General features: G+C 36.8%; 1 protein-coding gene across 1 annotated transcript in view; it reads right to left on the bottom strand.

Moving 5' to 3' along the window:
- Positions 1-15,449, bottom strand: part of 5-HT7 (5-hydroxytryptamine receptor 7) — an 87,233-nt gene that overhangs the window by 46,629 nt on the left and 25,155 nt on the right. Inside the window, exons 2-5 of the mRNA XM_034329945.2 lie at positions 11,110-11,503; positions 4,901-5,216; positions 1,538-1,833; positions 991-1,234 (exon numbers count right to left, since the gene is read on the bottom strand). Of these exons, the coding sequence (XP_034185836.1) occupies positions 991-1,234; positions 1,538-1,833; positions 4,901-5,029 (669 nt within the window). The 5' untranslated portion in view covers positions 5,030-5,216; positions 11,110-11,503. The remainder of the gene's footprint in view (positions 1-990; positions 1,235-1,537; positions 1,834-4,900; positions 5,217-11,109; positions 11,504-15,449) is intronic.

Here is a 15,449-nt window from a genome sequence, read left to right as displayed (position 1 = left end):
CCTACGCGAAAGCATTTTGCTAATTTCACTGGACGTAATAACGTTAATAGTATGATGAACAATACTAATTCGTACGCATTAATACTATTAATTTGTAACACATTTCGGTAATTTTAATATGGGATTCTCGGTATCTATCGCGTATAACGAAGTTGGTCGTCAGAAATTAAATCCACGCGAATCCGACAAATTTTCAAATTCAATTATCTTGGAAACGAAGCAATATACGAAAAAATTTCATTTCACATTTTCAATTTATCTTTGCACGTAGAATAATCTACTTTTTGGTTGTACCGGTTACCTTGCCTATATAACGTAGAAGTTCAATTAGTTTGAATTACGAAGGGCTCATTCTATTAGGAGTTAGTCTAAAGTTCGAAATTATAATGATCGCTTTCGGTGATCCACTTGCTAACGTAATACACTTCCTAACGCATTAATTAGGCTTCATTAGAGCCAGGTAACTAACTTTGTTGTCGGTCGATGTATTATTAAACTTCGATGACCCTCTAATCAGTATAGACCGTCGCCGTCTCAATTAATTTGATAAAGCTTAACAAATCGGGACGAGGCTGGCTCTCGAATATGATGGATGAAGGAAGCTAAACCAACGCGCAAGAAATTTAATCAAATTCAAATATCATCGTGGATGAATTTCAATTTAGACGAGAGACACTCCGGTTGAAACGTTTAAGTTTATTCAAAGATTAATTGGAATCACTTCGTGTTTAAGCACTTTTAAACTCGATTTAAGAACTGCTCTTAAGTTTCACTGGGGGCCACTTTAAACTGATAATTAAGTACACTTTGAAATTCTCGAGAAACTCGAATTTCAAGCTGCTTTGTAAGCTGTATAATTTTCACTGGCCATTCGAACGGTTTATCCCATTGTTTTTCTTCCAATGGTCAATTGTATTTTACGGGTCAGTAAGGATTTCTAAGCCATAGAATGGGAAAACGTGGGAAACAATATATGGAAAGTAAACTTACCTGAATCATCACGAACAAAGGAATGTAGAAGCTGCCGAGCGTAGCGTAGATTTGATAAAAGAAATTCTGGCAGACTACACAATGAGATGCCCCAGTCTCCGAGTAAGTATGCTCGTTTCCCATTATCAACAACGGGGGGAGACTGATACAGGCTGCTCCTAACCAAACGAGGCTCACGTAGATGATCATCCGTCGAGGTGTTCTTTTCACCCCATATTTCAGTGGCTTTGTGATGGCGCAGAAACTGAAAATCGATGAGACATAAACTGTGTTTATCTTTGATGAAGCACGGCTACATACTGAGGAAACCGAACAGGCCCGTCTAACGTCGAGGGCAATGGAACCTCGTTTTGTTTGCATATAGGTTCATCCGAGACGAGACGTGCCGAGTTTAACTTATACTAACAATAAGTTTTATACAAAGTAATATTAGATATTTTTCTTTATTTATATAACATTAGTTAGATAGTTAATTCTTAATTAATTAGTTAGTTGATAATTAGCAGTTGATAAAATAATGTAACATTACTGAGAGAATTAAACTCACCGATCAACGGAGATCATGCAGAGATTGAGGATGCTGGCGGTGCAGCTGAGCACGTCGAAGCTAACCCAAAAGTCGCACATAAATGCACCGAAGGACCAATTACCAGAGATCTCGTACAGCAACGCCATCGGCATTACCAGAAGGGCGACACAGAGATCGCTAACTGCAAGGCTAACCAGCAGATAGTTGCAAGGCCTTCGTAGCTTCCTAACGAGAAACACGGCGACGCAGACCAGAATGTTGCCGATCACTGTCCCGACGATGATGCTGCCAAGCACCAGGGCGATTAGTATTGCCTGCAATCAGATAACTATCCCTATTACATCCTGACAAATTCAACACGCTAAACAATATCACAGAATTTCAATTATCCTCTGTAGATTTGACAAATATTTGTCCACCCTTTAAAATAAAATAATTCTTTTGAAATTATTTAAGTGTCTTTTTTTTTAAATTAAAGTGGGTTATTATTCATTTTTTTCAATTTTAGATAGAAACTTAGTGGCTAGAAAAGGCAGAGAAATTATTTATTACCAATGCATGAATATTGAACGCGAGTCAACCTGACGAGCCAATAACCTACTTCGAGCATAGATGATTCAAAGGTGAATAGGATCGATATTAACCGCGATAAAAATGTGTGGTGTGCTTTTGTCATGGAACATGCTACGCAAAAATTACGTAATGTCAGATTCACACCAGCACGATCATTGTTCTCTCGCGTTTCCGGTAATTTCTGAGTGGTCCTATTAAATCACTTCTGTTCGCCACTCTCGTCGGCGAAATCATATTTTTAATGGAAATCTCTGTGAATGAAGTAATTCGACGGACCTTGCGGATAAATGAAATGCAGACTTTTAAATCAAGAAATTAACTGTCAATCTAGATCGAAGGAATGAAAAGATTAGATTTTTAATAATATTGTAACGTGTAGAATTTACAACATCTGTCCATTTTCACTATGCCGGTCGAATTTCACATACGAATTGCAAAAGCAATTACACATTCACACACCATCAGATCGTATCTACGAAATTCAAAATGGAAAAATATCTTCTCAATTTTGACAACAGCGTGTAATCACGTAAAATATCGAGCCCACGCATATTCTCTCTAGCTATTCCAATATAAATTCCAATATAAATAAAATATTCCAATAAATATTTTATCGGAATGAAGAGCGGTTCCCGTATAAATTATCATCGAAATCGATAAAAGGAACAAGTTACACGCGTTCGACTATCGATTCGTCAAATTGTCATTAAATTTTTCAACGTCAGCCGCAACGTTTCAAAATCAAACCTCGTTTGTACGAGTCTTGATCGTTAATCAAATTAATCTTTTTATATCATTAATCCGACGAAATTGCGTATTTCGATTATGGAAATCTGCGAAAATCATGGGCGAAATGCTGGTCTTGATTACGAGCCCATTAACGACCCGATAAACTTCAATAATCTCTTCAATACGTGAACAGTTTCATGGGAAAATGTTTGGACGTAGTTAAAACGATTTGAAACCAAAAGTTTTCAATCACTCAATTTAAGGATAATTGAGATTGGTGATCTATCGATTTTTAGGATAATTAAGGATGTAATAAAATCTCTGTTAGTATAAATTAAATATTATCCTCACTTGAAGATGTTATCTTCATTAACGCTTGCATTTTTGCTTCCGCTCAACTTTCACTAATACAGTTTCTCAAACACGAGAACATTGTCGTCCAACTAAAACACTTTAAGTTGAAAAGCTGCTCGAGTACTTTTTTTTCCGACACGATCCTCCCGAGCTGCTTACGAAAAGGTTTTTTCGTAAAAAAAAAGGAAGAGTGTCACTTAAACTCAGCCCGAAGGAAACTAATTTCGAAGTTCACGGGATACTAACACGTATTACGGAAGTTTCATCGAACACCTCGGATTCCTCGACCGCATTATAATGGAATTTTGAAGTGGATTAAGAATGCATGGCCGGTCGTTAAAGGCGTAGGATTTAAGGCACATTTTTTCGTCGGTGGAACCTCCGATGGAATTCCAACGAGACAGGACTTTCAAAAGGTCCTTTAACAGAACACCTAGAGATCTGCAATCTTGATGCACCACGAGGTCTCGGCGAAACGAAAAGAAAAAAGGGATAAAGAAAGTGGAAAGATTCATAGCCTCGTATAAATATCTTGGTTTTTATGATTTTTTTTCTTGGATATTAAAAAAGTCAAACGCGATCCTCTGCAGTTATTCAAACTTTCCTTACTGAGAGCAGAAAAACTCAGAAAGATTGAGAACAAAAGGAAACTACGTTGCAATTTATCGTTGATTATCTGAGGGAACAGAAAAATGAAACTGAATGTTTGCACTGCGCTTTACACTTCTTTAACGCTGATTAAATTAAATCTGCGAAAGCAACAATTTAAATCTAATTTTGAACTGTATTCATTTTCATTAATTATAAAATTATTTTTTTAAACTCAGGGGATACCGTTCGACAATTAAAATAATTACTTGCCCAGACGAGTTTTTGTGTTTCAGGAACGAAAAGTTGAAGGTTCGTGTAAATTACTGAGTGTTAGTATTAAACATATGCAACTGATCATGTGTCTCATGAGACAAATAAAGGGAACATAACGCGGTCTAATTAATCGTCCAACGTTTTGCCGAATGGCGATTTTAATCCATTCGGTTGGCGTGATGAATTTCGAGCTCGTGCAAAATGAGTTTTGGGAATTCAAGAGCCGCTCTCAAATGAATTATACACGCTGCTGTAATTTCCTATTTCAAATAGCTATTTCGAATTCGATTAATATATTTATAATAGATATTTATAAATCTGATAATTTTTAACATTTGCTTATAATTTTGAAAGTGCTATATGTGAGATACCTACTATCTAAAATACAAGAAAGCCATGTATGATACGTGATATTTAACCGAAACTATTTCGTGATTACAGCGAAACCCATTAAAGTTTCTGTAACTTTTGACATAGCGAATTCTGTCGATACCAGGCAAAGATTATTGATCGAAGATTAACGTGAGAGCCATGAATAATTATACCAGACTAGATTTGAAATAAGGGGATGTCGAACGCTGTCGTTCGGCCAAGTTCTTGCGGTCGAAACTTTGTGAGCTGTGCAATTAATGACGAGTATGTAATTAATTTGCTTCGGGCAGTTTCTTGAGAAATGAACGGAAGATTATTTATACGTTCTATGAATTGTGTTCTCGCATAATGCTATTAATAATAATAAATAATAAATAATAAATAATAAATAAAATAATTGCCTCCTTATTGGTGCAACCCCTTCAATTAACAAACGACTGAACAAATCTGTCGATGCATGTGAAAGAAGGAAAAGAAAAGTTGACTTACCTGGGTGGCCGTGTAGGGCGAGTTCTTGCCCGGAAATGTTCGCAGGAAGTCGTCGTCGTCTTGCGTGGCGATAGTGGTCAGGTTCAGAAGCAGGGTGCCTTCGGTGGTGATTGCGTTCTTCCCCTCCATACGAGCCTAGTCGGCAGTCCGGAGCATCCGAAGCGCCCCCCTTGTCGACGGCTACCTCATGCTCCCTTACTCCTCTCGACCATGGGATTCCTGCGAGATACGAGCCGTGCATGGGAATCTTCTCTTGATTCCTGGACCCACGATTCAGACCTCAAGCGCTCGTCGTTACCCCTCGACCGACCCGTCTCTGAAACAATCGTTTCGATAATTGTTACAAGTGGGTAGCTCATTTGTATCCAATATTTGGGATCAATGATAAAGAAATAATATCGACAGAAAAAAAATTACGAATTAAAAATTAATTCTTTCCCAGAAGAGTATCTAAACAGATACAACTGTTGAATGAAAGAAAAGGATAAAAGAGGGATGCAGAGCATCTTCTCCTAACTTTCGATTTATCTTAATTACAAGATCTTAATAACTTCATTTATTGTTATCATCGAGTAGATTGCACTTGGTGAAACTATTTTCCGAATGAAGCTCCAAGTGAGAGGAAACGTGAAAGTAATAAATTGGGCGTTAGATCTAGTTCACCTTTCGCCGTTCAAATTATTCGAATTCCTGGGATTATCCGATACCACGCGTGGTATCCATAATTTAATCATAGAGATCACGCGAATGCCTGATAATAGAACGATATTTAACGTAAGAACAGTTATTAAAGAATCATTAAAGGGGTTAATATTTTAATCCCCATCATTTTGTAGTATTATTTATTTACTACGAGATATGTTGCACAAATATTATGAAAAGCGACAACGACAATCCCTTAGCTATCATATTTCAGCGCACCTTTATCCGTGTACTTATCATCCGCGTCGTACACCGAGCGTGCACGACCGTAGCCGTTTCTTCGCCGATAAACTTCACGTAATCGCTCTAGCTAAGCCCTTTTTAACCTGTTATCCATTACAGTGAATCATGTCGTGTCGTTCAGCGTCGTTGCGTTGCCTAATCGTACTCCTAAGTCGACTCGTAACTAGACAAGTTCCTTTATGGAATAGCTGACGGTGCATTGGTCCCATTATTTCCTACACATCCTGATGGTCGAGTTCGATCACGGTCACGACACCACCTCAACGTGTTCAAAATAACATAGTAAATATTAAACAACGAGAAATATTTCCATAATATTTTCCTCGCGAATTCAAGTAATTTTCAAGCAACGTATATTTTTGTCACGGCTCCCGCACTTCATTCTAGCGTAAAAGGGTTCATTTAAACAGAACTTCCCGTCCGTGGATCTCGTAACAAGGTACCAGTTCCATTTTCACCAAATGGAGAGAACGAAACTGGCCAACATCGACGAAACTAGAAAGTGACGTCCAAGTAGTATCTCGTCGAGAAGGTTTTACCCCCATGGGCGCTGATTGCAATGGCTTGTTTGATGCTCAATGTTTCGAAAGTTTTCCAGCAAGGCTCTTGTTACGAGAGCGAATAACCGAAGCGGAAGTTTCCTTGGATCCTTCTTTTCTTCGACGATTATAGCTTAGGTAGTTTCCAAATATCGGGGCTGATAATTTATTGGTTATTCAATGGGGTGAGATCAGGTGGAAGAGTTCAAGGTTAAGCTCGATTTATTAATAACGTCATCAATAAATTTAACTTTCTTGATACGAGGATAAATTTGCTTCTTTGTTTGTAAGAAACAGATTCTGTTATTTTTATGCAACACTCGATTCGATACCTTTTGTAACCATCATAGTAATTTTGATATGTAATTATCTTCGCTATCACTTTTTATTTTGACAGTTTCAAAATTGATAAATTTTTAATACGTACTATTAAGGCTCTGAAATGTAATTTTCTTAATTAGCCATTCAATTCATCAAACATATGACCATCAAAATGTTAAGGGTCAAAATAGTTACGTTTGGTTTCCACTATCGGAAGTAATCGGGAAGCACTACGCTCGGGTACGCAGCCACAATGGCATTTTCTCCAGAGAATATTAATTTACATTAAAGGCAACGTTAAGGATATTCTGTTCGTCTGATCATGATCTTCAAAGGAACTCCAGTTCAAAGGTCCAATCCAGTTAATTGCTAGGGCATACCGATGTGGCACGCTTTCGCACTCAAACACGTTCTAAAATCGCAACGCAAACGATTGCGCAAGAGAAATTAAGTGGAATGATAATTACATATGATATTTGTTTGAAACTTTAACGATACAACGCTCCAGAATCACAGTGCTATCAATCAAAAATGGACAGAAGGGGAGGAACAGAATTGGGTTAACAAATATATTGACTGATTATCTTTCAATATTGGAACTCATGATAAATCCTCGTTCACATTTCACGTATTAACATTCTAACGAGACTTAAAAACGATTTCAGTCCGATGAAACGATAATGTTACATTTCGAATTGAACAATGAATTAACCATGGTACGAGAGATTCTCTGGAGTAGTGGCGTTAATTGATCGCGCGATACAAGAGCCATCGAAAATCGGTTTCCTCTATACGACCCTGGTCCAATGCAGATAACAGTTTCGAAAATCGAAGCTACCCTTTTATTTCTATTTTTTTTTTCACAAGAAAACTAAGCGATTTCAAGCTCTTTGCCCTCTTCAGTTCACTTCAATTTATATAAAAATTCGACGGTACAACTCTTTCCTTTTTTCAAAATAGATTCAATTTGTGTAGAATTGTATAACAGGTACAAACAATTTGATGGAAGAAATTGAATCAACTGGGTTGCATTCAATTTAGCTAACAGTGTTCGGATTTGAGGGGTTTATAAAATTTTGTGTATCATTTAGAAAAATGTTTTAAAAAGTTTTTTTATTTTGAGAGTTTTCATTCTTATAGCAAACCGTCAATCATATCGTCTTCAGTGATCGTCACCCAGTTGCATTCATTATTGTAAATTACGAAGCTCATTTAGAATTCACGAGCAAATATCAAACGAGCTTCTAGTTTCAGTTACTTTCAGCTAAACGGATACAAGAACGTCCTAAGCGAGCTTCAGCTGTTTTAGCTACTCTACTCCAACATGTACGATTAAACTTTGAGCAAACTTTTGACGCGATACAAACTGCTGTACGCCGGAAGTAGTATCAACCCATCTTACAGGATGAAGTTCACAAAAAGATATAAATATAATGATACAAATTTTATTCTAATTGATTCATCTATGAAAAAATATAGAAGTCGAAATCATTTATGAAATGATCTGATTATTATTGTTACATATTGGTTGAACACGTGGATAGCCTTTTTTTTCTCAAAGTAAGTTATAAACAGCAATCTGACGATCTGATCCCATCCGGAATGGAGGTAGCTCGTGGTTGCCGCTTTCGCGGAACTTTCGCCGGATTTAGTTAGGTTCAGAGGCGGGAAAGGTTGAACGTTAGTTAGAACTGCTTAGCGTGTCGTTGTAACGTGAGTTCCTCTTATTTCAATGGGGGCACGTAATGCAACTTTCGCGTGCATTCCCATCGATCGGCCCGAATATCGCCGAAGTAATCTGCGGAGCGTAGGAAATAAGGGAACACGGAATAACGGGAGACCATTTCGAAGACATTTCTCTGGCTTTCTAGCTCCTCTAACTTCCCATGATAATATCCGATTAGATGCATAATTTTGCTGGTGAAACGAGCGGTCCGTTGTCGTGTAACCATCCACGGTTACAACGGATCTTAACTCAACAACAAGATTAATTATTTCACGTTTCTTCGTTTCGTTTTCTTTTCTGCCCCCCCCGGTCCTCCATACATTTTCATTAGAGCGCAGCCCCGTAAAATATCGCTTTACAGCCAAGCACATGGGGAATGAGTAATGGACGTTCGTGCTTTATTCATTTTCGTGAGTCGTGTAACCGCAACGCTTGTCGCGGCTTAAACGTTTCAAATAAATACACCGTATTTTCTGATTTATCGAGAACCATGCTTGCATCGTGCGCTGAGTCAATAAGCTTTCTGCAGGTTCGACTGCGGTGTAATATTTCCATTCCAGAATAGTTTCTATCAAATAGGGTTTCAAATATCGCAGCAAAAGTTGGCTATTATCAGTTCAATAAATTGAATTATTAAATTGAGTGAAAATTGATTGGCAACGATTAACGATGAAACGAAAAAATTAATCTTAATATAATCTTCTGAAAAAATTTCATATTTCTGTAACCTTATTTCAAGTAAGTCATCTCAATCTCTTTGCTGAAGCTTCTTTCAGAAGCTTTTCTCATTAAATAGATTCATAGTGGATAGATGAATAATTTTTGAAAATCCGTAGTCAATTTCTCGGGCGGCACATCGAGAGGACCAAGGCTATGAATAGATATCAACCCTGATGCGCGACGAATCTAAAGCACCCTTCTCCCAATCTCTGAAAACATATCTAGCGAAGGTTCCAGCCGGTCGTTCTTCTTCCTTTTTCTTCTTTCCACGATTCAGACAGCACGTGAGCATACTGCCAGACTAATCGTAAGGGTCATTTTTGAGAACAGTTACCAGCATGACCCGGTGGCACGTAGCGTTCGAGTAGTAAGCGATCTTGTGTCTGGCGTCGGGGAGCACTTAACTGTTAATGTATCTGCGGCTGGTGGGCGTGCTGTTTGGAGAATCGAGTCGAGAACGAGCCTCGACTATACCTCCTCTGTGATACTGCCTCTATATGGTAAACAAACTGGAGAAGCTTTTAAGAAAGTACTGTCACCTCTTCCCGAACTAGATAAAGTGGATGGCGTGAAAATGGGAACAGCCTCGAGTGGCTGGATCGTTTATGACTGGTTGATTATTAAATTACTAGGTATTTATGATTTCTTAACACCTATACAGGAAAATTTGTTTCATTCCCTAAGTACTTCTATTTTTCTCTTTTTAATCGATTTTTATAATTAGAAGTTCTGCCATATTTTTATACCAAAGGAATGTGAAATAAAATAAAACAGCCAGCAATCAAGATGGCAAATTAGAACGAAATCACGACAAATTTTTCTCCAAACAAAGAAAATGACAAACCGCAGTGGTTTGTGCACGCATATGCACGATTCGTGGTCATGATCGAGGGTGTTCCGTGACTCGACCCCGTTAATTAGCGCTTTTACTGGCCTTAGGTTCAAGCTTCGTTGAAATTGCTAGCAGGTTTCCTCGCATAAACCCTCTACGACACCTCGAACCAACCCCCTCGTGAACGCGATCGTGACGATTCCATTCGTAGAATTATGCTTGAAGCATGTAGCGAAACGCTGCAGAATTATTGTTCTTTTCGCTGTACGCTGATGAAGCGTTTTTATTAAGAAGAGACAAATTATTCTAACGATTTTTTGCAGTTTAAGAGAAAGCTTTATTTTTTTCAACGATAAATTGATGCTCCAACAAGTTTTATTCCCTAATCGTTTTAAAGGATAAAACTCGTCCTATGAAAGAATTCAAGAGTCTTATGAAAGTTTTCCTACGAAAAAATTCAAGATGGAAGAATTTTCTTGCGAGAGAGTCGCACACATTTTCTACTTATGCAATTTTCTTTTTCTTTTTACTTCAGAACAACATTTCGAGCACGGAGTAAATTGGAGGAATTTCACGAAATTGCGTTTAAGCAGTTCTCGTAGCTGTTCACCGTTTCAGGTAAGCAGGAGCCCTATAATTTCGTTGGTAAGTCGGTCAGTTGCGATTCAACTGATACTCGCATGGACAGAGTATATCTTGTTCGCAAGATTACTTGCTCGTTGGGTTATCGAACGCGTGATTTAAGGCCACACGTGCGGGAACATTCTTAAAGGAATCGAAATCTTCTATCCAATCTAAGCTTTAACCCTTGCTTTACTTTTAAATACAATAACGATGTAATTTCATTTTAAAAATATTTTCTTACCCTTTCAAGTTCAAAAATGGTTTAGATCATCTAAGTTTGGTAACCTTTTCCTACAATATTTTCAAATAAAAATTTGTTCGAATAAAAAGACCAATGGTGGTTTTCTAGATTTCATCTAATTTCAGAGACGAATTTTCTCGTCCCTTTTTCCGTATAAACAGAGAATTACCGGGAAGAAATTCTGCCAGGCTTCGAAACAACCCCCGTATTTCGTGCAGAGCACGTTCGAACGAAGCTTCGACATAGAAATTTCCAACTTACCCATAATTCGTGACAGTAGATTGACATTCTCGGCATGTGTCCCGCGGCGTTATCGAACCACCACGACTACGAAGATCCCGCATCTAATCGATCCTACCCGCTTGATTCTGCTTTATGACGAGGGCCAATCCGGTCTAACCTCCCCTCGATTCTTCAAATTTACATATCCGCTGCTTTCACACCTTTCGATCCTCTTCGACAATGATTCTTTATCAAAGAAACACGAATTCAACATCGATGACGTATCACCATTTATCATCTATGTTCTTCTATTTCTTTCGATATCTTTTTTTCTTTCTTCTTCTTGATAAAATATTCTAATTTGCTTGATTCGTAGTTAATTTGATGTTGAAATTAATTTTAGTCCGGAGCCACGGTGGTGTTTGGAGAATATCTGAAAGAATAAAAATATCGTTTTCAAATACATGTTCCAAGAGTAGCAGAAAAATAGAAGACGAATGAGATCTTTGCTTGGGTAGGCTGATATTTACGAGCGGAAGATGGAATATGTATAAGGGAGAAAGATTGAATGTTATAGTATTAAATTGAGGGGGTGAAATCAATCTTGTAACCTTCCCGAAATTTGTACGCTGGTGATAGAAAAAATAAATGATCAAATTTTGGTAAGCTTGCCAGCGAATAAACGCTTTAAAAAAGCAGCAATTTTCACGAAATCCTTTTAAATACGTCTATCATATTAGAATTGAGGCTATTTTACGAAAAATTTCCCCTGGAGATATGTGAATTCTACTGCCATAAATTTCCCCACGTGCGCTGTTTAAACGTGAAATTAATTACATAGCACCCACAAACGACAAATTAATTAAAAACTCTTAATGCGGTTGTCGAACAGAATAACACGATAACGTATCTCTACCGACGAAAATTTTAACGTAAATTTAACTTGCAATTTTTCCTTTTTTTAATCAACCTCTCGTTTATATTTTTATGCTCGTACGAACGCAAAGTTGCCAGAATAAATACCGCGATTTTGGTTAAACTTATACTGCATTAAATCTTTTTCCCATTTTCTTTTTTTTCTTTCAAAATTGAATATGTAATTTAGTTAATTTCAATACGAACAAAATTAGTAATGCTCCACGACAAGGTTCTGCAACTACTTGTACGATGTATTCAATGTTAAAGGTCGTCTGTTATCGATTTATTAAAATTAACGAGTCGTTTTTTTAATAGAAAATACAAATGTTTCTACAAAATGGAAATTTACTGCTAATGTCTTTCAAGCAACACGCAAGGTTCAATTGCTCAGTAGCGAAATGGTACTTTAATTTACTATCCAATGGATCTGTTGTTTATTACAGTTTTATTATTCCAACACTGTGTACAGCTAATGATATGCAAATAAATTATTCTTCTATGGAAATTTAAATGGGAATTTTAGCCTTGAATTTTATACCCGGCAGCTTAATGAATCAGTTGATGGCGTAATTCAAATTAATTTGAAGCCTGCATAAAAAGATTGCATAAATATTTGTGATAAAAATTTATGATTATTTAATATCCAATTTCACATTGTGGAATATCGACTAATTATGTCCATAGAAATTGAATTTATCATCTGCTTCATTGTAAAAAAATGTAGAAAAACTTTTCAAGCTCTATTTTCAAAAGAAAACCTGCTGGAACCCTCGGTATGACTTTAGCCAGTCTAAATTGACCGTGAACAATAAATTCAATTAATAGACACCAAACACTAATTCTTATAGCAGGGGTTCTAACGAAATCGCTGTTATCTTGTTTTCTTCGAGTTTCTTTGGGGAATGAAGATTATAGGGAACATATTCTGAAACTTTTGGTTAATTAATTTCAGGGGACAACTTTCTTACATAAGTTATAAGAGTTTCCAACAACTAAATATCAGTCTGGTATCCATTACCAGATTACTGGAAGAATCAAATTTAATATAACTGTTCTATAATTTTTAAAATAGAACAATATTTTTTTTTCTTTATGATCCTTAAGTACCTAATGTATTAACCCTTTGTTGGATTACCCATTTTTAATCCAATTTTTTAATATTATAAATTTGCAATCTTGGTGAAACGGGCAGTTAATTTATTATTTTAGATAGCATATTTGTAATACGATTCAACGGAGGACTAATTTTCTGTTCAAACAATAGCATAAATCACACCTGAAACCTTCTGACCCGATACCATCTGAATAATTCAAGAAAAATTTCGCTGAAAAATTTCAATTCCCCCCCAGTCACGTAGCGAAAGTATAATGCACTTTGCACGGCTTTGCATGCCACTTTACTTTCACCAGTGAAGTAGCTAGACGATTTCTGCGACATGTTCGCAACACATCGTCGCTAGAAAGGCCACGGCCCGACTATTTCCACGTCTGCTTCGGTCTACCTCATAAACCTGGATCATCCTAGCACCCTTTTCTACTTCCATCCAGCGATTCATCTCTTCTTTCCTAAGGATTACCCAAGCAGAAACTGCTTTTACCAACGTCATCACGAAACGATACTTCATTGTCGCGTGACGTGATGTACCTCACCACTTTTCTTTTGTCATCACCGATCCAGATGTTATTTTATGGGATTTTGATCTAACCCAGTTATCAAGAAGTAAATCGTGCAATTATTGCTGGATATGGAATTCTGTATTGTTAAAAGCAAAGCACTATCATGCGATCTGGTTATCTCAAAAAATGTCAGAGAATGTTATCGCACCCAAGGGTAATACTTTTTTGAAACAAGTTTTTTAGGAACAGATAGAGGGGTTCAGGTTGAGATAAGGATATGGGATTTTTGTTACCTTTCAGTCAACTCCGCCAGACTGGCGAAATTTATGCAAATATGATGTGCCATGAATATGCAAAGCATATGCAAAATGTATGGATACTGTATGCAGAATAAAATACACTAATTATGCATTTCTGTATGGATTTGGAGATTTATTGGTTTGCTTAATTGTACAAACTATTAGAAGAAATAATTATGCACATCAATTTATTCCTCCAATAAACTGATCTAATTGGAAATAATAGAAATATTCCAGATAGATAAAATCATTGGCCTAATTTGTATTATTCATCATGCCTTTCGAAATCCATTTATTTATTAACTTTCTGAGCAAATAATATTAAATTACAATTATCATCGTGATACCATTGAATTCACTCAAAGCCGCATGAAATCAATTTCCTGCTCTGCAATGTAATAATGTCCATACAGTTAGCAAAGTATTTTAATAAACGGATTCGATGTACTAATTATCCGGATGATCCACGTTTCATTTAACGGCGCATCAAATTGACAAGCAATAAACGCTAATGCGTTTCTATGAATTTCCAGTTGGAAATTCCTTTCGACGAAAAATGAAATAAATCGTGTAATAACGCCAGCGAAGCGTTCAAAGACTATGATGTACAAAGGACATCCCATCGTCTTGCAATATTTCCTCCAAACGATATAGAAGCTGCTTCTCTGTGACACTCGCAGAACATTCGTGACATCTTCCGACTCATAATTAAAATTTTCTCGCTTCTTTGTATCGTTCTTTGCACTTTCTGTTCCCAGAAGACGTGAAAGAAAGGTTTTAGTATGATGTGTTCAGCCTTGAAATTTTATTTTAACTTCTTCGAAGGAGAAGGACACTTGTTCCCTATGCTATGTAATTATGCATAATTAGAAGTACACCGAGTTGCGTGTAACGAGGGTCACCTGGTATCCTTGCAGATTTATTAAAAGACGAATATGGTTATTTTTTCTGATCATCGCGAAGGACATGTAGAAGTGTTACAAGTTCAAATAGAAAATTTCAAAATAAAAATTTATGGAAGTTAAAGTATCGAGGATATGGATAATTAAAATTATTTTACTTTCATTAATTATTCGATTATATTATTAATATTTTTTCTAAATGCCTTCATAAATGGTAATGGATGCTTTCGAGGCACGAAAAAATATCGTGCAAAAGTTTCAACTCAACGATAAAGGTGTTGAAGTAGAAACTTTGTACGGGTCGTTACTACCCCGTAAATAAAGAGGGAAGTGTGACTAGGGTAACTAACTTTCAACACTTTCTTCGTGCTCTTCGTTCGTGTAATTTAAACGTTGCGATCACCCTCTTTGTTCCACCTTTTTCCATCTCAATACCATGATGTAGGGTCATTTACATAACGGGGAGAAATATTAGAAAGTCAATTTAGAAACAAAATTGTGCAGTGCATTGTTGGTAAAAAGCAAATGACAGTTTCTAATGAAAATTGATTGTAATATAATTGTTGCAATTTATCGAGGAACTGTCGCATAAAACAGGCTGATCCTCATCGAACGAGGCGATATTCGATGGAAAGGCTGGCCA

This window comes from Osmia lignaria, chromosome 2 (assembly GCF_051020975.1).
Source record: "Osmia lignaria lignaria isolate PbOS001 chromosome 2, iyOsmLign1, whole genome shotgun sequence".
NCBI lineage: Eukaryota > Metazoa > Arthropoda > Insecta > Hymenoptera > Megachilidae > Osmia > Osmia lignaria.
This window is presented reverse-complemented; position numbering and strand designations above follow the sequence as displayed.